This window comes from Ambystoma mexicanum, chromosome 6q, assembly GCF_040938575.1.
Source record: "Ambystoma mexicanum isolate Mex_15411 chromosome 6q, UKY_AmexF1_1, whole genome shotgun sequence".
Taxonomy (NCBI): Eukaryota; Metazoa; Chordata; class Amphibia; order Caudata; family Ambystomatidae; genus Ambystoma; species Ambystoma mexicanum.
In genome coordinates this window covers 487,001,476-487,024,206 of record NC_090937.1, presented here as the reverse complement: position 1 = coordinate 487,024,206, position 22,731 = coordinate 487,001,476, and the positions used below count along the sequence as shown (strand labels likewise).

General features: G+C 48.3%; 1 protein-coding gene across 5 annotated transcripts in view; it reads right to left on the bottom strand.

Moving 5' to 3' along the window:
• The window catches only part of CENPE (centromere protein E), a 2,471,681-nt gene that overhangs the window by 960,324 nt on the left and 1,488,626 nt on the right, over window positions 1-22,731 (bottom strand). For all 5 annotated transcript variants that reach the window (XM_069630970.1, XM_069630968.1, XM_069630972.1 and 2 more), the window contains 2 exons: window positions 20,710-21,003; window positions 20,281-20,436 (listed from right to left, as the gene is read on the bottom strand). In XM_069630970.1, coding sequence (XP_069487071.1) covers window positions 20,281-20,436; window positions 20,710-21,003 — 450 coding nt within the window. The remainder of the gene's footprint in view (window positions 1-20,280; window positions 20,437-20,709; window positions 21,004-22,731) is intronic.

The following is a 22,731-nucleotide window of genomic DNA, read 5'->3' as shown; positions in this document are numbered from 1 at the left end:
ACTTGGAAAGCAGAGTCGACCACTGGAACGAAAGAACCGAAGACAAGCTGAAGGAAGAGGACTGCTGCAACTCCTGGATGACCGGTGAAGCCCTGCTGCAGGTCCGAATTGCCTGAAATTCCATCGACAGAGAAGCCCTTAAAGGTTAACTTCTTCCCTTGAGTTTGGTGGGAACAACCAACTCGCAAGCCACCTGGACGCTGTCACCATCTGGTCAAATTTTCATCAGAGTGCTGTTGCAAACCGGATAGCCAGAGGGAAGGAAACCAGCTTGTGGACTTTATGGCACTCACACCTTAAACCGACGTCTTGCTAAGCTTTTGGCCTCATCCCTGGGCAGTGTAGGAACCTCTTGACGTCGTCCTTGTCCCCTCGACTGAAGCTCAGGAACAGCGAGATCTGCTCAAATTGCCAGGAACAACTGCCTCAGCTCCAGCTCTTCTTCATTAACAAGGTACTGCGCAAACGCGGTCTGGAAATCTTTTCAGCCATCGCGAAAGTTCGTGGAACTTTCCTCAACTTCAAAGGCTTGTCCTTTCCTAAACATTCGTCAAACTCTTCTAAACTCAGTGGCAAAGACTTAACCGTTATTACCAGAACTGTGCTATCCTATACAAAGACTCTGAACCATTGACTTTGGCCCAGGCCTATGAACTGAATTGCTGGTTGTAGCTAACTGAAACCCTTTGCCCTGGCTATGAATGTATTTGGGCTGTCTATTCTTATAACCCTGTCTTTTTACCCCTTTCTTAAGTATCTGAAGTGCCATTTTGCTCCCACTTCAGGGAAGCTAAACTTGTTCATTTACTTACCGGTTGTGTATTTGTGGTTTATTAGTGTGTGATATTGAGCTGTTTGTGCTAGTGAAATGTTTTCAAACTGACTGAGTAAATAAATGTATATTTTTTTACCAAGAAACTTTGATTGTTTGTTTGAATCACTGTATTGGTTGGTCCTTTGGTTAACTTGTTCTACTGCTCACTTAAACTCTTGAGATAAGTCTGGCTGCTCAGCCATCGCTACCACTTAACTGTGTAGTACAGGCTTGTGCCAAAGGTGAATTTGTACTGACACTTGTAGTATTAATTGCATGTAGTGTTCCCAAAGGGTACTGCGTGTCATTCTGCCTAACAGGCGCTCAAACGGGGAACCCTTACAATGCACCCATCCCCCTTCCCTCCGATGTTGGGAAATACAGATTTTCAACCTTGTATGGAACATAAAGCATACCTCAGCTGGACACAAGCAGGGTGCACGAAAGAACAAGTTACTCTCTTACCTGGTAACGTTCTTTCGATGGGATGGTCCGACGACGTATTCCATATCTATGACAGGTAATGTCCGCAGCACAGCTATGGACATTACCTGTCATAGATACGGAATACGTCGGAAGACCCAATCCCCTCAAAATAAGGGATATGTGTAAAGATCAGAACATAAGAACATTCCAGGAATGCATACAAGAGGTGGGAATAAAAGCCATGGAGGAATACCAATACACACAATTGAGACATTGGCTACAGCTCCCCCTGCCCCAATAGAGAAGCAGCCACGAGACAATTAACCAAATTCAAAATATATATGACCTCAGACACGGGCCCCCAAAAAACTGATCTCAAGCCTATATAATCTTCTAAATGCACAGGGTGAGGAAATAACATGGCAATACATGAAGAAATGGGAAAAGACACCAGGGGAGCCGATAACAAGAAAATGGCGAAACCTATGGAATATAATTCCTAAACTGACACGCTCCATCCAGCTGAGGGAAATGTGGCAATAAAATTGTCCTGCAGTGGCACTACACCCCAGAGAAACTCCACACTATGTTTTCCACCACGAGCGACGCCTGCTGGCGCGGATGCGCAACAAAAGGGGACTTGCACCACATGTGGTGGGGTTGTCCGATCATAGCAGACTTTTGGAAAGAGGTGAAGAAACAAGTGGAAAAAATGGTGCAAGGGACAAGCGGATTGGAAGCAAGAATGTGGTTCGTAGGAATGTGGGAACCGAAACAGAGGGCATACACGAAAAACCCAACAGAGACGGATGACGACTCTGATAATAGCGGCCTGGCTACTTATAGCCCAACACTGGAAGCAGAAACACCCACCAACAATATACGATTGGCTTGCAAAAGTATGGAGATTCGTGACCATGGAGTGGATGACATACAAGATACAGGGGAACTTAGAGACGCCTTCTGATCAGAATGGGGCAGCATCCTAACTTACCTCCAGAGTGACTATATGGTTTAGTGTTGCCCCCACAACATTAGAATCCTTGACATTCTTTGAGAAAAGGAAAGTGAAATTGACGACGAACTGCCACCTGAAGGGGGAGCGGAGGGGCGGCGGAAATCCATGTTAATGTTCTATTTTGTTTGCTCTGGAAAAACAATACAAATATGTAAAAAAAATGTTTAAAAAAATCAACTACATGGATTTAAAAATTGGCCCTTAGATTTCAGAGTATAGCATGTGGGAGGCTATGACATGCCAGGGAAGGGCTCTGTCTAATCCACCAATGTCTGCATTGAGGCCTTAATTTGGACTTGAAAGGGCAAACTAAATCTGAGACGCAAAAGAAAAGCATGCGGATACCATCCTGAAAGTTACGACCAGCCAATATATTAATGTCAGACAACAATGCCGTTAAGGTGAAGTTGCACCCAGTCGAGGGAGAACAAATGTCAAGCATCTGTATTTTAAACTCCTCCCACTGTTCTTAAGACGCATGCTCAGAAGGAACATTTAAGTTACTCACCATAGTGACTAGGGTACGCATAGTCCAAAGTCCCCTTTCCTTTTGGGCATCCCCCAACATGGGGGATGGTACCGGAACCTTAGGGAGCGAAAGCTTCCCCTTTAAATTTAGGATAGTGGGCAGGCAAACACCACCGAGTTCCCTTTGAACACGTCGGATGTTTAGATACCTACCTACGCCTACCATATATTAGCACTTGGCATACCAGCAGGAGGGAAGGTGGGTGGGACATATGGAGTAAAGGGGACTATGGACTAGGAGTACTCTATGCACTACAGTGAGTAACTTTAATTACTCATACATCCAGTTCCCTTTCCGCCATCTTTGTGGGTGATTGCACCGGACAAGACCATAGGGTCGAGCCGTGGCCAACTGCCTCATATCTAGGGAGACGCAAACAGTTTCCTTAGAAACGCTTGCCCAAACTCAGCATCGCGCCTGGAGATGGTGTCCAGGGTATAGTGCTTGCAGAAAGCCGATGGAGTGGTCCAAGTAGCCGCCTTGCTGATCACTTCCCAAGAAGCATGCACCTGGAAAGCGATGGCTGTGGCCTTAGCCATCACCGCATGGGCATGAATCCCCTCTGGGACTGGTTTGCCCATGGCATACAGACCCACGACACAGGCCCAATAGCAAATCCTAGTCTATTTGCTCTTATACTGGAGGACAGAGTAGAGACCCACCTGGCCTGTTGAATGATGTTCCAGTTGTCATCGAAAATTGAGCATACTGAAGCTTCACCTGGTTAGGAACCAGGCCGCCAGATCCAACCTGGCTGGGTCCATGTGCTCTACCGCACTGTCTGCTGCGTGCGGAATTCCCTTCTGTGGATCAGATGGTGGACAGGCCCCTGGGAGCACAACTGCAGCAGATCCGAAAACCAGGCTCTCAAGAACCATTGTGGAGAGCAAACAGGATGAGGCTGCAACCCACCGAAGTCTGGTAGATGCAGAGGAGTCATTGAAGCAGAATTGGGGGGGTAACGGCTAACACCTGCGATCGTGCCAACAGATCTGGAAAACATCTCCAGAGACCCCAGACCTGCCCATGAAGCAAACTGGGGAACTTTGAATTCTGAGGGGATGCAAACAAGTCCAGGTCTGCGAATCCCCAATGCTGGAAGTGGGGCAACAAGGAGACGCTGGGCAATTCCCACTCGCAAGTGTTGAACCCTCAGCTGATCCGCTTCCACGTTGCTGTCCCCCGGGAGGTGGACTGCCAAGATCCAAATACCCCCTGTCAGGGCCTATTCCCAGATCGATGCCGTCTCCAAGCAGAGGAGGGGGAGAACGGGTGCTACCGAGGTTGTTCAGGTAAAACATAGTAGTGGAATTGTCCATCCTGACCAGAACCTAACTGTCCCTGAGAAGGGGTAGGAAGGCCTTGAGAGCCAGGACCACTGCCCAGAGCTGGAGCAGATTGATATGCAGGAGGGCTTGCGCCCTGGAACATGCACCATGAATCGCGTAGAGCCCTCCAGAGGAGGCCACCCGAGCACAAAAGAGAGGAGTCCATGGTCACCACAAGGGTAGGCTCAAATAAGGCAAAGAGGGGCACCCGCGGACAGAATGCTGTGCATCAACCACCGGCAAAGATCGGCCAGGAGGAGTGGGGGTATTGGGAGCCTGTCCGACTGCGACCCCGTCGCCTGATTGATCCCATTTGGCCGCCAGGTGGAGCTGTAGACGCCTCATCTTGAGGCGGGCGAGCTGAACCGTGAGCATGCAGATCGCCATCAGTCCCAGAAGGTGCTGAAACCACCATGCTGAGGAGGTTGAGTTGGGCAGAAAGTGCCCAATCACCTTGCAAAGTGAGAGCAGCCTCTCAGCCATGGAAACACCTGCTGAACTGCTGTGTTCCACTGAGTCTCTAGGAAGACCAGATCCTGGGAGAGGCACAGCTGTGACTTCCTCAAATTGCGGGAAAACCCCAGCTGAGGTATATCTGCCAACCTCTGTCAGGAGTGTACCACCCCCTCAGTTGAACTTGCCCAGCCAGTCGTCCAGATAAGCCCCTGAGGCGGAGAAGACCCACAACAGCGTTCATCAACTTCGTGAAGATACGAAGGGCCAAATTCAGGCCGAAAGGAAGCACCTTGTACTGAAAGTGGTATGACAATCGTGGACCGCAGAAACATCCGATGTGGCTGGTAGATGGGGACATGAAGGTAGGCATCCTTGAGGTCTAGGGAACACATCCAGTCCCCTGCACACAGACTCTGCTATGTGCGCTGGAGTAATCATCTTGAAGCGGTCAAGCGGTAAAGAGATTTAGAAATGACAAGTCCAGGACTACCCTCAGGCCAGCCTCGTTCTTGAGTACCGCAGAAATTGTGGAGTAGAAACCAGAGCCACTGTCTGACTGAGGAACCGGTTCCACTGCCTGCATCTCCAATAGCGAAAGGACTTCCCGTAAAAGAGGCAGGGACCTGATCGGACAAAGAGGAGGAGAGGATGAAGGAAGAGGAAGGCTGAAGCCCGTGGAAACTATGGACAGGATACAGGGGTTCCTGCGATGACGCTTCTAGCTGTCTTGGAAAAGAGCCAGTTGGCCCCCGACTAGGGAACTGTGTTCCCACACCGTGACGTCACTGTTTCTTGGCATCGAAGGCGTGAGCCAAGGAGGGGAGTGGAAAATCCAGTACAAAGTCCTCTGCTGTTGATGGGCGACCTGTTGGGCCTCTGTGTTCTGCAGTCCGAGACCCATTGAATCCAATGAGGGTGCAGGGTTTGAATTCTGCCCTGCCTTGTGCCCGAGGAAATGACTTTTGCCCCGGCTTGGTCAGGATGGACAACGACTTGGCAGTTAGAGTGGAGGTTTTCTTCTTTGTCAACTCGTCATTGGTTGACGAATGAAAGGCCCAAGCTCTCTAAGGGGAGATCTAAAATCTGCTCCTTCAGTCAGACGAAAATGTAGTGACATGCATCCAGGCAGTCCTCCTCATCTCGACCGTCAAGCACAGCCTCTGCTGGCTGTGTCGATGTGCGAGACCGAAGACTTCATGAGGTCCTGCTCAACGGCCTAAGAATCAGCCAGGCCAGCCTTGAAGGAGGCCTGATGTTCCAGAGGGCGGTCAGACAGAAATTCCCCCAACTCACGCCACAGCTTCTGGTTAGTCGCAGCCAAAAGGGCATCAGCTTGCCGCAAATGCAGCCCTGAATAGGCCTAACATTGCTTGCCCAAGGACTCGAGAACCTTGTTCTCCTTCAAAAAGACAACTGGCGACAGCACCTGAGGAGGAAGACGACTGTTTATAATAGAGGGAGGCAGCAGCCACCACTGAAGAATGAGGCTGAGGTTGTGAGGTCAGGAGGATTGGCCCCCCATCCGTCAGCCTGAACCTGCTGTCCAACTTCTTGTTCATCTGGGCGATGGCCCTGCCCTTCTCCATCTGCAGGACATCTTTTTGTAGAGGGACGTCCAAACGGATCCTAGGTGCGCTTGCCCAGATATTCGGCTAGCACTCCCCACTCCTGGGGGGACTCCTCTGGGAGCGGGACCCCCCACACGGCCCTCCCCAAGAACTCTGCAAGGCCTTGAAGGCGGTCATGAAGAGCTTTAACTGATACAGAGGACTCATCACCCCGAGTCTGCCGCCACTTCCAGAAGAAACAGGACTGGGACCTTCTTGCAGTGCCCATTCAATGGGTGAAAGCACGGGCAAATCCAAAATGACCACTGGCCTAGCACGCTCTGCCACGTGCCTATCCACCATCTTGGGACCTTGCGCCGTGCCCTGGGCGGGAGGGCGTGAAGGCCCCAGGTTAGGAGTGGGCTCACACAGGAGAGGATACAGCTTGGGACTTGCACTCAAAGCAATAGTGTTGACCTTTGAGATTACTCCGGTGTGCGCCGAGCCCTCGGCCGGGTGGCCGTTAATAGGACACACTGACTCGTGACCTCGTCGTGCTGGATGGTGCTGAGGACTGACTCTTGGAGGTGGCACTCGAGGATCCCTTACCCTGTGGGGTCAAAGAAGAAGACACACTTGATTGCCCTTCCGAGGACAGACCAGTAGGGCCACCGAGCCCCTTGGCTGGGGGGCCGGTAGCCTTGGAGGGTATGCAGGGATACAATTGTGGCAAAAAAGTCGCCTGTACAAAAAACAAACCCAAAAAAATTAAAAAAACAAAATCGCTGCAAAAATGCCATTGTTTGACCCGTTAAAGGTGAACCCCATTACACCATTTAAGGGGCATGGGGGTTTTCGGGGTGTCCCCCACTCCTTTTCAATGGTATAATGGGTCTGTCCCCTGCATCCATTAAATGGATTGTGGCGGAAAAACCACTGCCTCTTTGCCGCAAAGTTTGTGTCCACAAACCATTTTTGCCGCAATTTTAACACATGGAACCCCTCGGGGGCCTCAGGCCTGCCAGAACCTAAATCCAGGAGACCCTTGCCTATGGGAACCCCTGGGAAGGAATCACCGTACTGAGTAGCAGTGCTGAGCAGAAGGCCTACCTTGTCTTCACTAGAGGTCCTGGAAACAAAGTCCTTAAGGTGCACTGGAGAAGAAGTGTGGAAGAGCTCCCTCCAACGCTACAACCGATTCTTTAATGCCCTGTGGCTGAGAGCGCTACAGGCCACGCACGCATCCCAGTGGTGGTCAGGCCCCAGGCACTCAAGGCAGAGTGCATGAGGGTCCAAAGCTGGGAACGAGCTGTTGCACAAAGCACATCTCATGAATCCTCCTGCAGCCGACATGCAACGGGGAGGCGAGGCACCAAAGGGAAGCCAAATAATATTGAAAAAAATTAGACGGGGAGCAAGCAGAGAGTTAAAAAAATTCTCTGTGCTGGCTACCAGGTTCCGACACAGTCCTTGCGGAAAAAGGGACTGACGTGAGGCGCCGGAGGGCAGTGCCCTGGCGGGGCGTTCCCACACCAGAGGCCACGCCCCGCGCGCTATATTAAATTTAAAGGGGAAGCTGAGTTTTTCGTTGCAAAAGGTTCTGGTACCGTCCCCATGTTGGGGGATGCCCACAAGGATGGAGGAAAGGGAATGGGATGTAGGAGTACAAGGCCTTACTAAGTTGGCTTGAGTCAGAAGAGTCGCTTTCATGCCTCCCAAATGTGTGTCTCTTCTTATTGCTGGAGGAGGAAGACTAGGAGTGAATAGACTTACTACAAGAGTGCAAATGTATCCTTGCCTTGGGTGAGTAATCTGATGGTGTCCTCACTTCTTTCCTCAATATATTATTCTCTCTGGTGGCCAGAGAAAGGCCATCGCAATTGGATCCTGATCCTGGGGGTGGAAATGTGAGGGAGGACCACCTGGGTGGAGAATTGGTAAGTGGAGATGAGGCCCTTGGGTGAGACATGATATCTCCCCACCCCGCCCCTCCATTTCCCTTTCACAATCAATATCCTCCAAGCCTTTTTAGGCTATTGTCAATCCCTTCCCTACTATTCCCATAAATAATTCCTAGTAAATACTAGTCAGGTACTGGGAAGAGGCAAACCAGAGACCTACATCCTGTCGTTATTGGCTTTCACACACACCCACATCGTTTATATTTTTTATTTATTGTGCATTTAGTTAATTACAAAACGTTAAGCACTTCATTCTTTAAAAGAAATATAAAAAGGTAAATAACAATCAAGTTTCATCAATATCATCGCAGTACATTAGAAAAAATAAAAATACAATGTTCATTACATCAGGTAATAAAATGCAGATTCATCCAACATTAAAAGGAAGGTAAAATAGGCCATTAGATCAGTTACATGAATTAATCAAATCTCTTCCAGGCTTCTTTCCAAATTGCAAAGGCTGCAGCAGTTAGGACTATAGATTCAGTGCCATATATTGTTGTCCAAAATTGGTCGTATAAAATATTTTGAATTTTTGACACATATCCTGAGTAACCTTTCACATAGCAAGTAACCATTTTGGGATAGGCCGTTAATATGTGCCTGCTAGTCTCCAATTCTTGGTGGCAAAGTCGAAAAGTGCGGTCAGCTAGCAAAGTAGTTTGCCACGTGCCCAGGAACTCTTTAGTAGGGAGTAGGTTCAATCGTAGGTACAATATAAATCGCTTTAGCTCGATTGAACAGAATTTAATAAAGTAACTAGAGGGATGAAAATAAGGAAAACTTTGATATGAATATTCTCTATATCTTTTTCTGGTATGCAGCTTATTTATATTTTTGACTCTGTCCCACAATCTCGTTTTTTTCTTTATTATGTTTTCGAAGTTAGACTTGGATAGTGGATAGAAAGATATCAGGATCGATCTCCAGTGTTGCTAGGTGTGTCTTCACCGTCCATTTTAGATCTATTACAAAACCATTCTTACTGTCCTTATCTAATTGTTTACCAAAGAGTTGTAACAGATCATTTGCATTTGGGTGCGTTTGCATAAATTTGGCATATAGCAGGGTTCTCCGTACACACCACATGGACGTTAATGACGGCAAACCAAACTCCAGCCTTAGGGCTTCAACCGGTACAGAATTGGGCAAATTTATGACCGTACTAAGCAGTTTATCCTTGAGTCTATTCAACCAAAGCACGTGTGTGCTGGGCAGTGCTTCAAGCTCATATAATATGGAGGGTATAATGCTAGTGTAATATACCTCTAAAAAATCCTTGATATTGTGTCCTCCACGATGCACTATATAATTCTCAGAACGAGACATTTCTTCCAAATTTTTGCTGTGGTTGTTTCAGCATAATACATTCCTGGAGGTTTTATTATTACTAAGAAACCCTAGTAAGTGAATACCCTCGTTCTTTCGAGGGTAGATTTATGCAGTTTCCAAACAAAAGGTCTTTTTTCTGGAGTAATTTTGCTCAGGCACAGTCTTGGTTTTAGATTCATTAATGACCATATGTTTTTTTATGGCATATTCCGCTAGACGATCTACCGTTCGCTGAAGACCAATCTGGGTCTGGTTGAACAGAATAATGTCAGTGTACACTCGACACAATACTTGCTCTCCACTTATCTTGGGTGGAAAGGTATGGACTTTTAGCACTTCATGTTCTAAGTTGGCCGTATAAAGGTTGTAGAATATGGGCCCTAGGACAAAGCCTTGCATCAGGCCACAGTTAGTTTGATAATAGTTGGTATGGTCGCCTGCCTGGATCAGTCGAATTGTAACTGAGGTGTTTGTATATAGTTGCTCCATGTAGTGCAATAAAGTTGGATCAGCGCCCCAGGTCTTTAGATTTTCCCACTGTAATGATCGTGAGACCAAATAGAAGGCTTTTCTGAAATCAACATAGCAGCAAAACAAATATTTCCTGTTCTTAATACTTTATTCCGCTATAAGATATTGGAGTGTACAGATGTTCACAATGGTGCTGTAAACTTTTCTAAATCCTGTTTGATATCTGCTACGTATATTAGTATTTACAGCCTAGATACCGAATTCTCTTGTCAGAATGCTGGAGAATATCTTCTGGCTCTTGTCCATCATAGCCAGAAGGCGATAGTTGGAAGGTTACAATCTATCGCCTTTTTTAAAAATGTGAACAAGCACAGATTTGTGCCAGCTATCAGGGATAATCCCGATCAGTTCAATATGGGAGTATAGTAAATTCAATATTTTCACCCAGACCTCTGGTTGGCCTTTGAGGACTACATTTGGAATACCGTCAGGTCCAGGAGCCTGAGAGCTCTTAAGTTTTACAATGATTCTATCCAACGTATATTCTTGTATGTCGAGCTTGGGAAGGTGTAGATTTTTATTTTCAAGTGCCACCTTTGAATTAATGGTTCTGTGTTCGTTATATAAGTCCTTGATGTATTTGGACCATGTTTCCTGTGATATGGGATTAAGTTCAAAGGGTGACAAGGATTTTCTGGATAGGATATAGCTGGACCAAAAGTGTGTGCGTTGTGTGCTTTTAGCCATCCAAGTAGCTTTAGCCAATTTGAGTTGCGTGTTGAATGTTTGTTGTTTCAACCAGTGTTTATACTGTGTAGCCAGATTTGTGATACAATCTTGTTTCTTGAGTTTACTTAGCACAAGGTTGCCCCTGACTGCTGCTCGATCCCTATGATCAGTCCGCTTTTTGGGCTCTATCATTGGATCGAATGGTGCATTGTTCTTTTTGTTACCACAACTAATCTCATGATGGCTAATTATTCAAGTGTTTTTTGCCTTGGTGTTAATCATACGTTCTAAGTTCCACTCAGCTAAATTCAGGCTTCCTCGATTTCTTTTTGGTCAAGCCATAACATGTTATTGATTTCCTTTATGTTTGCATCAGACCCGTGTAATCGATTCCCTTGTATGTTACATGAGATATTCAGATTCCTCGTCATTCCTTTAAACATGATGCCCAAATCAAATGTCCGACTTAAAACTGCATGATCACTCTGGTTGCTAAATTGTATTTTAACAGGACCACAAGACTTCGCCATATTTACATCAGTGATCACATAGTCGATATGGGATCTTACTATTCCATTAGTCCAGGTATGGCTATCGGCACGTGTCGTCTGAATAAAATGTAAGTATGTCAATTCAAATGAGTTAACTAGAGTATGCCAATTGCAATCTTTGTCCAAATTAGGTAAATTAAATAGGTGAAAATGTTGCTTGTTTTTATCTCCAGCTATCACGACAAGTCCCATAGGGAATTTTGCATACCACTGTAATAGTGTGTCAACAATTATACAGAATATACATTTGTTATGGAATCCCCTAAAGGGGTCGTATATGTTTATGATCAAAGCACAAGATGACATATTTGTTGTCGGCTGTAATATTGCCGGTAAGACATAAGGGGAAGCAATTATTTTTTGGGGGAAATTGGGTCAAGGTCAGATTAGATGTTGCCCCTATAGCAAGGCTGCCACTGGCACGTCCACCTTTTGAAAGGATTGCAAGGTTGAATATGGTCTGATAGCCATCTATATCAAACAAAGTAGTGCACCAAGTTTCCTGTAGAATAAATATATCACGTGTTACTATAAGATCTATCCCAGCATGGTGGATGAGGAATGACCACACCATTTAGGTACCGCGACAAGGAGTAGGCAACTAAGAGCGGTGCAAAACATCCAAACCCACAATGAGTGGTTTAGTCCTATTTAGATCAATCACACTGGCAGGAGGTTTAAAAGCATGAAGAATGGTGCAAATGGAGTCAGCTGAGGAAGCAGGTCTACAGACTGCTTGATGAGAGCAGAACTCCCCTGGAAGGCGGCGTGGCAGACTGAGTGCTTGGGGACCCCTGGAATATGCAGAGTGAATGCAGCAGGAAGCGAGGCTAAAAGTAACTGGATGCCAGAGGCGGGCGATTGAAAGGGAACCGGCGTGACCAGGTGGAGCCGTAGCGAGAGGCCCGAGCTGCAGGAGATGCATCGGAGGCAGGAGCAAGGCCATGGAGAGAGGCTGGGGAGAAGGAGCGAGGTGCCGCACAAGAGAGCGAGAAAGCGCTTGTGATAGCTGGAAGCCTCGCTGGAACGCCGTAAGCACCGACCAGCGAGTCAACCTATACAGGGGACACCAGGCGAACACGTAAGACCTTTAATGAATGCTGAACTAAATAAAAGCAAGTACTTTTTGAATACTGATCCGAATTAAAGCAGTTTTGTAGAATTTCCTGATGTAAGGAACTATGTAATTGAGAGAGAACAAGCATTGGCAAAAAAAGCATTGGCAAGAGCCATGAGAATATTAGGTACTGTATGACTTGAGTGAACAATCTTTGGCAAGAGCTATGCAAGAATGTGAATTTGCAACAAGTGAATGGTGGCAAACCAAACAATGATAAAGCATCATGAGGATGTGACATGTGAATGTAGCAAGCACAACTGAAGAACAAACAGTGGCAACATGCCTATAATGAAGAAGGAACAAGTTACTTACCTGTAACTGTTGTTCTCCTGCATGGGTCTGGCATGGATTCACATGCTCACGGGGAATATTCATGATTCACATGCTCATGAATATTCCCCGTCGTCAGGTTGGGAATCCTCGGTAAAGAAAAAAACAGTATCAGTTTCCTTTCTGATCTGTCTTTCGTAGTAGTAACCAATCACTGATCTCTGCGTCATACTGACCACAGCCAATGACTGCCCTCTACCTAAGCCCCGCCTCTGGCAGCCATCTTCAGATTTGGAAGCACGTGAAGTGGCAGTATGACCAAGTGAAGAGCAGCAGAGGGGTAGGAGGGAGGGTTCGTATGTGAATCCATGCCTGACCCATGCTGGAGAACAACAGTTACAGGTAAGTAACTTGTTCCTTCTCCAGCATGGGGTCTGGCATAGATTCACATGCTCATGAATAAAGAATACATAGCAGTACACACATGCACAACCACGGGAGGTGGCAAAGGCTCAACATTAAGCATTTCATCAAACTCGACATTAAGCATCTTACCTCCTCACCAGGCTCACCTCAGGCGAACAGGTTGCGCAGCACTGCTTGGCCGACCCTGGACTCCTCCCTGGAATCCCGATCGACGCAGTAGAATTTCGTGAAGGTGTGCGTCGACCTCCACGTAGCAGCCCTGCATATGTCCAGCAGGGGCACACCAGAAAGGAATGCCGTGGTAGCTGCGATCGCTCTGATGGAATGGGCTCTCGGACGGCCAGGCAGCGGTCGGTTTGCCAACCGATGACAGTACATGATACAGCCGGAGAGCCATCTGGAAATGGAAGCCTTCGAGAGAGCCTTCCCCTGATTGACAGGTCCAAAGTTCACAAAGAGTTGTGACGTCTTCCGAAAACACTTTGTGCGGTCCACGTAGAACTTCAGCGCTCTAGCCACATCCAGCGAGTGCAAAGTCCTCTCAGCCGGTGACGAAGGCGACGGGAAGAACACAGGTAACACCAAGGGTTCGCTGAGGTGGAAGTCCGACGGCAACTTGGGCATGAAGGAGGGGTGCGTCCTGAGCACCACCCTCGTGTCGTGAAAAGTCAAGTACGGGGCCTTGCAGGAAAGGGCCTGGATCTTTCCCACCCGTCGTGCGGAGGTGATGGCCACAAGAAACGCTGTTTTCCGCAACAGGAACTTCAACGGGGCCGAGTGCTCGAACGGAGGTCCCATGAGCTTGGTCAGCACCACGTTGAGCTCCCACGCCGGGGCCGGAGCCTTCACCGGCGGGAACGATGTGAACAGTCCCTTCATGAACTCTTTCACCAGACGATGAGACCACAAGGATGTCCGCCCCGTGGTTCTGGTGTATCGGGAGATCGCAGCAAGATGAATCTTGATGGACGCGTGTGCCAGTCCAGCTTTGGCCAGCGTCAACAGGTACGGCAGTACTTGGGGAGCCGTAATCCTTAGAGGATTAATCTTCTGTGCGTGGCACCAGACAGAGAACCTCTTCCATTTGTGTCCGTAGCATTTAAGAGTCGAGGACGCCCTGGCCTTTGCAAGAACCTCTCTGCAGTCGGCCGGTATGTCGTATCCTCCAAACTCTAGCGCTGCAGGAGCCAGGCCTGCAAGTTCAGCGACTTCGGGTCATGGTGGAGGATGGCGCCTCCTTCCCTGGAGAGCAGATCCGCGTCCACTGGCAGCTTGATTGACGGGGACGCTGACAAGTCCAGAAGGTCCGGGAACCATATCTGTCTCGGCCACGAAGGTGCGACGAGGATCATCCTGCACCGTGACCTCTTCAGCTGGTTGATGAGCCGGATCAGCAGTGGCAATGGAGGGAACGCGTATAGGAACAGGCCCTCCCAGGGGAACGAGAAAGCATCGCCCATGCTCCTCGGTTGGGGAAACCTGCTGGCGAACCTCCGGCACTTGGAGTTCGACGCCGTCGCGAACAGGTCAATCTGGGGTGTGCCCCACCGTCGGAAGAGGCGATCCACTAGATCCTGCCGTAGTTCCCACTCGTGGCACGAGCGCAGCTCCCTGCTGAGTGAGTCGGCGATGGTGTTTTTTATCCCTGCCAGATGAAACGGCACCAGAAACATCCTTTGGGCGACGGCCCAATGCCACAGGTCCTGCGCCTCCTTGGACAGTGCTGGGGACCTGGTTCCGCCCTGTTTCCTGATGTAAAACATGGTGGTGGTGTTGTCGGTGAAGATCCTCACCACCTTGCCCTTGAGGGATGGAAGGAAGGACCTGAGGGCCCAAAACACTGCACGGAGCTCCAGGACGTTGATATGGAGGGACTTCTCCGTCGGGAGCCAAAGGCCTCTCGCGTGCAGTTTTTTGGTGTGCGCTCCCCACCCTTCCAGGGAGGCATCCGTGGTCACTGTCTCCTGGTGGCCTGGGGTCTGGAAGTCCATGCCCGCCGTCAGATGCGCGCTGGTGCCCCACCACCGGATCGCTCGTCGGAAACTCTCGTCGAGTGTGATCCTCTCCTCGAAGCTGCCCGTCGTTTGGATCCAGCGCGCGTCCAGGAACTCCTGCAACGGGCGCATCCGGAGCCTGCACAGGGGAATGAGGTAGATGCAAGAAGACATCATTCCGAGGAGGGACTTGATGGACCTCACCTTGGCCGCGTTGGCAACCAACATCCGCTGTACCTTGCCCAGGATGGCCCTGGTCCTTTCCTCCGACGGGGAGGCCAGAAGGGACACTGTGTCGAGCTTCGCTCCCAGAAACAGTGCGTCTTGCGCGGGTACCAGGTGGGACTTGGCGTAGTTCACGGAGAATCCCAGGTCCGTGAGAAGTTGGACGGTCCTTGCCGTGTGCTCCACGGCGAGCTCCCTCGTCTTGGCTCGGATGAGCCAGTCGTCCAGGTAGGGGTAGACCTGGATCCCCTCTCGGCACAGCTGCGCCGCCACTGGTGCGAGGCACTTGGTGAATACCCTGGGTGCCGACCGTAGTCCGAAGGGAAGGGCTCTGAACTGATAGTGACGCCCTTGGACCACGAACCTGAGAAATTTTCGGTGCCCCTTTAGGATGGGAATATGGAAGTAGGCATCCTCCAAATCCAACGACAACAGGAAGTCGCCCTCCTCCAGCTGACCCAGGACGTGCTGGAGGGTGACCATCCGGAACTTCTGTGCCTTGATGAACTTGTTCAGTCGTCGTAGGTCTAGGATGGGGCGCCATCCTCCAGTCTTCTTCTTCACGAGGAAGTATCTTGAATAAACTCCGGAGCCCCGAAGCCTCTTTGGGACGAGTTCGATGGCGCCCTTCCTGAGCATCGCCTTTACCTCCAGGAGAAGCTGAGGGATGTGAAGCTCTTTCCTGGCCACAGGGGGGACGCGCGGGCACCTTCTTTGAAACTCGAGCACGTGGCCCTGGGCTAGGGCGTCCAGCACCCAACGGTCGGTGGAGATGGACTCCCACACGCTGACGAAGCTCGCCATCCGGCCTCCCACCGGGGTGCTTCGGTGGGGGCTCGACCCCACGGCCGGTTCAATCCTGCTTCGACGAGGCTTTGCCGCCTTCACCTCCTTGGCGACGACGGCGGGGTCCGCCTGACTTGCCTCGTCCCCTGTAAGCTTCCTGAGACGACGAACGGGCCGCTTGACGGTAGGTGGAAAATCCGCCGCCGGAACCTTTGGAGGCACCCTTGCCTCCGCCGCTCCGAAAGGGCGGCCGCCGTTGCTGGAGAACCCCGAGAGCCCGGGCCGTCTCCGTGTCCGCTTTAATGGCTTGAAGGGAATCGTCCACTGTTTTCCCAAACAGGTTGTTCCCATCGAACGGCATGTCCAGGACTCTGGTCTGTACGTCTTGACGGAAGTCAGTAGCCTTGAGTCATCCACGCCGTCTAAGGCACACGCCGTTGCCCAACTGGCGAAATCCAGTGTCGGCGATGTCCGTCGCAATCGTGATGGCGTGGTCCGACGCCACCTCACCTTCCTGCAAGATCTCCAGGGCCTCCGCCCTCTTGTCGTCCGGTAGGAAGTCCAGCAGGGGAGCCAGTTTGTACCACAGCTCCCTGTCGTAGCGGGCTACGATAGCCAAGGCGTTGGCCGCCTTAATTGTCGTCGCTGCAGACGAGAGGACTCTGAGCCCCATCGTGTCCAATTTCTTTCCCTCGCCGTCCGGCGGGGAAGTCGACGTGGAGGCCGCACCCCCCCCCCGCTTTCTTCCTGGCCGCCGCGGAGACGACGGAGTCCGGGGTAGGCTGTGCCCGGAGGCACAAGGGGGCCGCGTCCGGGACCCGGTACTTCTTCTCATACCGGTCTCTTCTAGCCGGCGTCGTGGATGGGTTCTTGAGGAGGGCGAGGCCCTCATCCCAAATATCGTCCAGTAGAGGAGAGGTACCGCGAGGACCGTCTTCCTCTTGGCCTCGCGCCGTTGATAAAGGAAACCTTCCTTCTTCTTCTCCTCAGGGCAGAGCTGGAAGAGCTCGGATGCCCTGGCGATCATGGAGTGAAACGATCCAATCTCGTCGGGCGGGGAAGCCCGGGTGGGAGGTGACGACGGCAGATCCTCGTCGTACACCTCGTCGTCCGTACCCGTCGCGGCCGTATCAGTCCCCGTATCATCCCCTCGAGTCGTGGACGGGGAGGAGGGCTGAACGGGGCGCGACGGCTGAAAAGGAGGTGGAGGGTGAATCCTTCTTTTCTTGGGGGGGAGGGCTGCCAGAAGGTCCTGGTTCTGGGTCCCCCGACGGGAGTGGCTCCTCCGCTGGTGGTAACGGTAGTCTCGTCCTTATCTCCGAGCATAAGGACTGTATAGCCAACAAAATGGCCGCCGAGTTGTCTTGCGGCGCTGGCAGAGGGGAGTCCGACGGGCGGTCAGGGGCCCCGTCGGCACCCTCGACGATATCGTCGTCTCCTGCGTCGGGATCCCTCCCGACGGGCTGGTCTTCTTCCACGCCAAGGCCGTGGCTTAAGACCTCGATCAGCTCTTCCTCAGAGGTTGAGGCCGAATCCACGACGACCTCCTGCCCCCCCCTTCTTCTTCTCCGCCGGAGGTTTCACGGGGGTCCTGTCGATTGGCATAAAAGAGGACTCCCTCCGCGGTGGCAGGAGGACTATGAGCCCCGAGGTCGCCACCACTGGTGTAGCCTCCACAGGCTGAGCCAGGGCCGCCGCGACTGTCTCGATAGACGCCTTGGCCGGATGGATTAAGGCTTTCACCACCTTAGGTGCGCTCACCGCCTTCTCCTTGAGGGGGGGGGGGGACACTGCCTCGCTCCCCCTCCGATGGGGCCTTCGAGCTCGACCGGGGCCTCTCCAGGAGCTTCGCCGGGTGCTCGGCCTTCCTCTTACCCGACCCAGAGCGTTGGCTCGTGGTTGATGGTGCCGGGGAGGGTGCGCCCTGCCTGGCGCCCGTAGAGCCTGACCGTTCGGCGCTCCTGGTGCCAGCGGACTCGCGGTGCTTGGCCTTGTGTTTGACCCCCGTCGCCGGGGCGTCCTCAAAGGTCTTATCAGACCGCTCGGATTTCTTCCTCTTCTTCTCGCCGGACGGGCTCTTCCCTTCCAGCCAGTTGGCGAGACGTTGATGGCGGTCCTTCATGGTCCGCTCCGACATGTTGCCGCAAAACGCACAGTCCTTCTCCACGTGCGTCTTGTCCTCATGTAGGCAGTAAAGACAAAAGGAGCGTTCGTCTTCCTTAAAGACATTCTGCAGCTGGCATCCAGGGCAGACCCTGAACAGATTTCCGGGCGTCGAGCTTCCCTTCTCCTGGGCCATGTCCGAGATGGGCCTGAGAAACTTCTGGAGTCCTCCAAAAGCGTAGCTCGACGAAATCTTCACCCCTGAGGGGCGTAGACGAATCCGACACGGGTCCCCGTTGATCGGTTGGAGAGTCGGTGGAGCTTGAGGCTCTTTTGACCGAAAAAACGAAGTTTTTGAGAAAAAACGTGAAAAAATAGCACTAACGCTCGAGAGCAATAGCACGAGGATCCCAACACATGAACGTGCGGTAAAAATCTGAAGATGGCTGCCAGAGGCGGGGCTTAGGTAGAGGGCAGTCATTGGCTGTGGTCAGTATGACGCAGAGATCAGTGATTGGTTACTACTACGAAAGACAGATCAGAAACGAAACTGATACTGGTTTTTTCTTTACCGAGGATTCCCAGCCTGACGACGGGGAATATTCATGAGCATGTGAATCATGAATATTCCCCGTGAGCATGTGAATCCATGCCAGACCCCATGCTGGAGAAGTGAACAATGTGTGTCTGTTGCGTGACCTGTAATGGGTGGACCGTGTGGACATCTATGGAAAAGCCACTTACAAAGAAGCTTGTGATTTAATCCAAGAAAATCTTGTGTGATTTGAAAGTAAGGCTCTGAACTATATCAAATTGGTGAAAGGTAACCAAACCAGAAGAGCTGGGAAGTATCCAAAGAAATTTTCTTGTGTTGAAAGACTTGAAAGCTTGGGGAAGGGAACTCCGTGTTGCACTGTGAACTATTTTGAACCTTGGGGAAGGGAACCCTGTGAAAATCAAGAGTTCGAAGAAGCTCTGAACTTTTATTTGAACACTTTTCATTTTGATGCCTTCATCCCATATTGTATACAAATAGATGTGAGGGCAAGCATAGGCTTGGGACACACCTTTCTTTTGGACTTCCTGACACAGACCATTCTTAGCATAGGGCAAGTTAGGCCTATGCTAGGGGGAATCAAGTGATATCATGTCATACCTGTATCAATTAGTATACACTTTAGTGGAGTGCAGGTGATTGGCTGCTTGTTGGCTTTTTGTGGGACTCGCAGCCTTATGCACCACAATGAGATGACTTTTTGAATGATAAGGACTTTATGTATTATCAGGCATTCATCTTAATATTTCACGATTTGTTACAATGGTTCAACTGCTTTTTACATTTTTCCTTTGTCATCCACACTCATTGTTCTTTTGACCACATGGAATTCTCGTTATCAAGGCACTTCTTATCTATATGTATTAATTTTAATTGATGTGGATTTGACAATTTAAGGCATGCATTTGTAATAGGATGATACTTGCCAACCAATAGTCTTGAGAAAGACCAATCTTGGTTGAAACACGCGTCTGCTTGGGCAAGACTGTGTGCTATTTGTATCATATGTGGCTAGGGCAAGGTTTTGATTGTTGTACTATATTTGTTGATTAAATCTCAAGATATAACTGGATAAGTGCAATTTTTTGGTTATCCTGTTGGATAATGGTCATTTCGGAATAGTTTAGGGCACTACCTATATACACCAGAGTTTGCAGCTATCCCTACTTGGCACTGACTATAGTTTGCAATATCAATCTAAGGCCACCCTAAACCTGGACTGCTCAAATGATTTAAAATAGCACCAACACTGCAATGTACTTGCCTACATTACGTTTTTCTTACTAATATGGATAGCTCACTTTCCATCCCTGAATCCAATTTGTTTGATTTTAACGCCGATACACATACATGCAACTTGACTATCAGACTCATACACCACTCTTATATTATATTTCGCTGATCCTTGACTTTTGTTTGCCTGTTTTAGTGTCCTACCTACTCCTCCTTTACACTCCTCCTTATCCTCTTCCAATTTCCTTTTCACTCTAAAGACCCGTCTGTTTAGAGAAATGGGCCTAAACATGGACAAAGCTCAGACCTTCAAGATTGCTCTCGTAGCGATGTACGCAGAGAAAAAGGCTTAACACATATATATATATATATAATAAGCAGAATACCAAGTGTTACTTCAAGTACCTTTTCTTCCAGGCTTGATACAGTTGCTAGCTCTACAGATTTGTCCCGAATGCTTAAAGAATATGCATCGATTTGATTCCTTAACTCTTTGACCACACATTTCTGTTGTGCAAGTTCTTCTTGAGCCATCCTCAGTGCATCCTCAGTTTCTACCGACTGAAAGAAAGTTGCATACATTAGTAATCATAAATAAGAGCCAATATGCATGCGTGTGTGAAATATATAAAATTGGGATGAAAATATGAAAACAGTTTAAATTATGAACCAAAAGCAATGTAAAAAATGAAAACATGGTAATCTTGGACAATAGATTAATATTTTTGATAATTAAAATTGAAAAAGCTTTTTCATCATCAGCTAAAATTGTCATTGTTTTGTGCATGGAGAAGATTAGATGCAGTCATGTTTTTCCATAAAACAATGGCTTACTTGTCTCAAATTCTTCTGAGCAACCTCATGCTTTCCACCCTCTACTTTCGGTGCTTCCTCTACGGCCTCCATCTGAGTTATTTCAGAAGTTACATCTGTTTCACGCTCTCGTAGCTCCTGCAGTTCTGCACACTGTTTCCCTTTTAACATTTCAAATGCAGATTCGCTTGACTTCAATCGCTCTTCAAGCCTTCTAATATCAGAAGATAATTTCTGTTCCAATTCTTTTTTCTGCATTGTGATGTTTTCTTTTTCATTGATCTTCTCCTGTAGATCTTCCATTAAAGTTGACAACTGAAAATATATTAGCAAGCTCTTAAGAAATTCATAATTGCATGCATTGGTAAACATAAATAGCTGGGGAAAGAAAGGTGTGTCTGGCTAGATGACAACATTAAATTGATCATTGGTAAATTTTCAGAAAAAAAGATGACGGCACCAAAGAACAAAGCCTTACATCCCACAGATGACCATTTTTTTTTAAATGTGGTTTCAAGTTAAACCTTTACAAAAGAAAACTGATATTTAACTTACATACATTTATATCTACAAAATCAAACCATAAATAATTCCATGAGTTAACAATCTACATTATATCAAATTAAGAAACTGAATACATTTTACAGTGGCTATCCGAATCCTCGTGTGTCAATAATATCCGATCCCATAGATCCTGTGACGCGAGTAATAAACAGTACTTAAACAAGGGTTTAAAATATAAATTTCTTTTATCTTCCGCCTTAGGGCATTCAGTTATCAGATGTTGGAGAGACCCTGGCACAGTGGAGCCACAGCCAAATCTACAGGGACTCTCCTCCGGTTTAATTTGTTTCTGTTGTAATTTTATCTCTCTGGTATAAAGTATATTAAGCCGAATGCGGAGGATAATTCGTCTAAAATCAAGACTGGGAGCTTTAAGCAGATAGTCTTCTGTTACCTTCAGCTTTTTATTTCATGAAAATAGCAGGATGACCACACCTGTATGCTTTTGCCCCTTTCGTTGTTATAATCCAATCGCTCAAAAAGATCTTAGTTTCAGAATGTGTAGGGTTGGAGTAGAAGAGTTCTTCACTTACATTGGCTTCTTCGAAAATGTGCTTTATAATTTTCCTCCATGCCTGAGCAAACGGATGATCTGATTTTTTTCATGTAATCAGCACGTTTCGTAAGAACTGTTAAAACTTTGCTCTGATTGTACAAATCTCCTATGCATAGAGCATATCCTCCATCTGTACATACGTACAATGAGGGTAGACCTAATTCATAACGAAGTTGAGCAATAGGCACAGATTTAGGCAGATACAAAACAGATTTCCAAAGTTGACTTTCAATTTTCAACCATTGTATTTGATTTACTAGTTTCACCTCTGCTCTATACAATATTATAGGAGTTGTTATTTTGCATTTAAAAGGTGACTGTTGGTTCAATCGAAAACTTTGCATATTTATAGAGCAGAATTTTAGTTTGGGATGTTGCATGTATAACTTTGGCTCCAATATCTTCCTGATAAGCTTGCTCTTTAATACCATTACAGATGTTAAAACCTAAATAACTATAAACATCAACCTCTTCCAGTGGTTTATTTTCCAAATACCATTTATTGGTCTTTTTTCTCCTCAATGTTTTTTTTCCAGGTTTATACATAGAGTTTTAGCTTTTTGTATGTTTATTGCTAAATCATTTCTTTTCGTATAATCTTCCAGGGTGTTGAGACGATTTTGTAACCCAACTGGTGTTTTAAATAATATCAATAATAATAATAAATCATCAGCATAGTATAAAGCTGACAATTTTAGAAATAACTTCCATGCAAGTAACACTTCAGAAACCTTCTGACAGCAGGGGGCACACAAATACTCGGGGTTGTTGGCACCCACCAACCTGAATTTGTCATCACAGGTGTGTATATGGAGATAGAAAAGAACCGTAACTTCAGTCTTCCCCCGGTACGGAGAACAGTGAGGTAACATTACGTAGCAACTATAGAACTGTAAGAGATTTCAAGCACTCCATATGAGGGA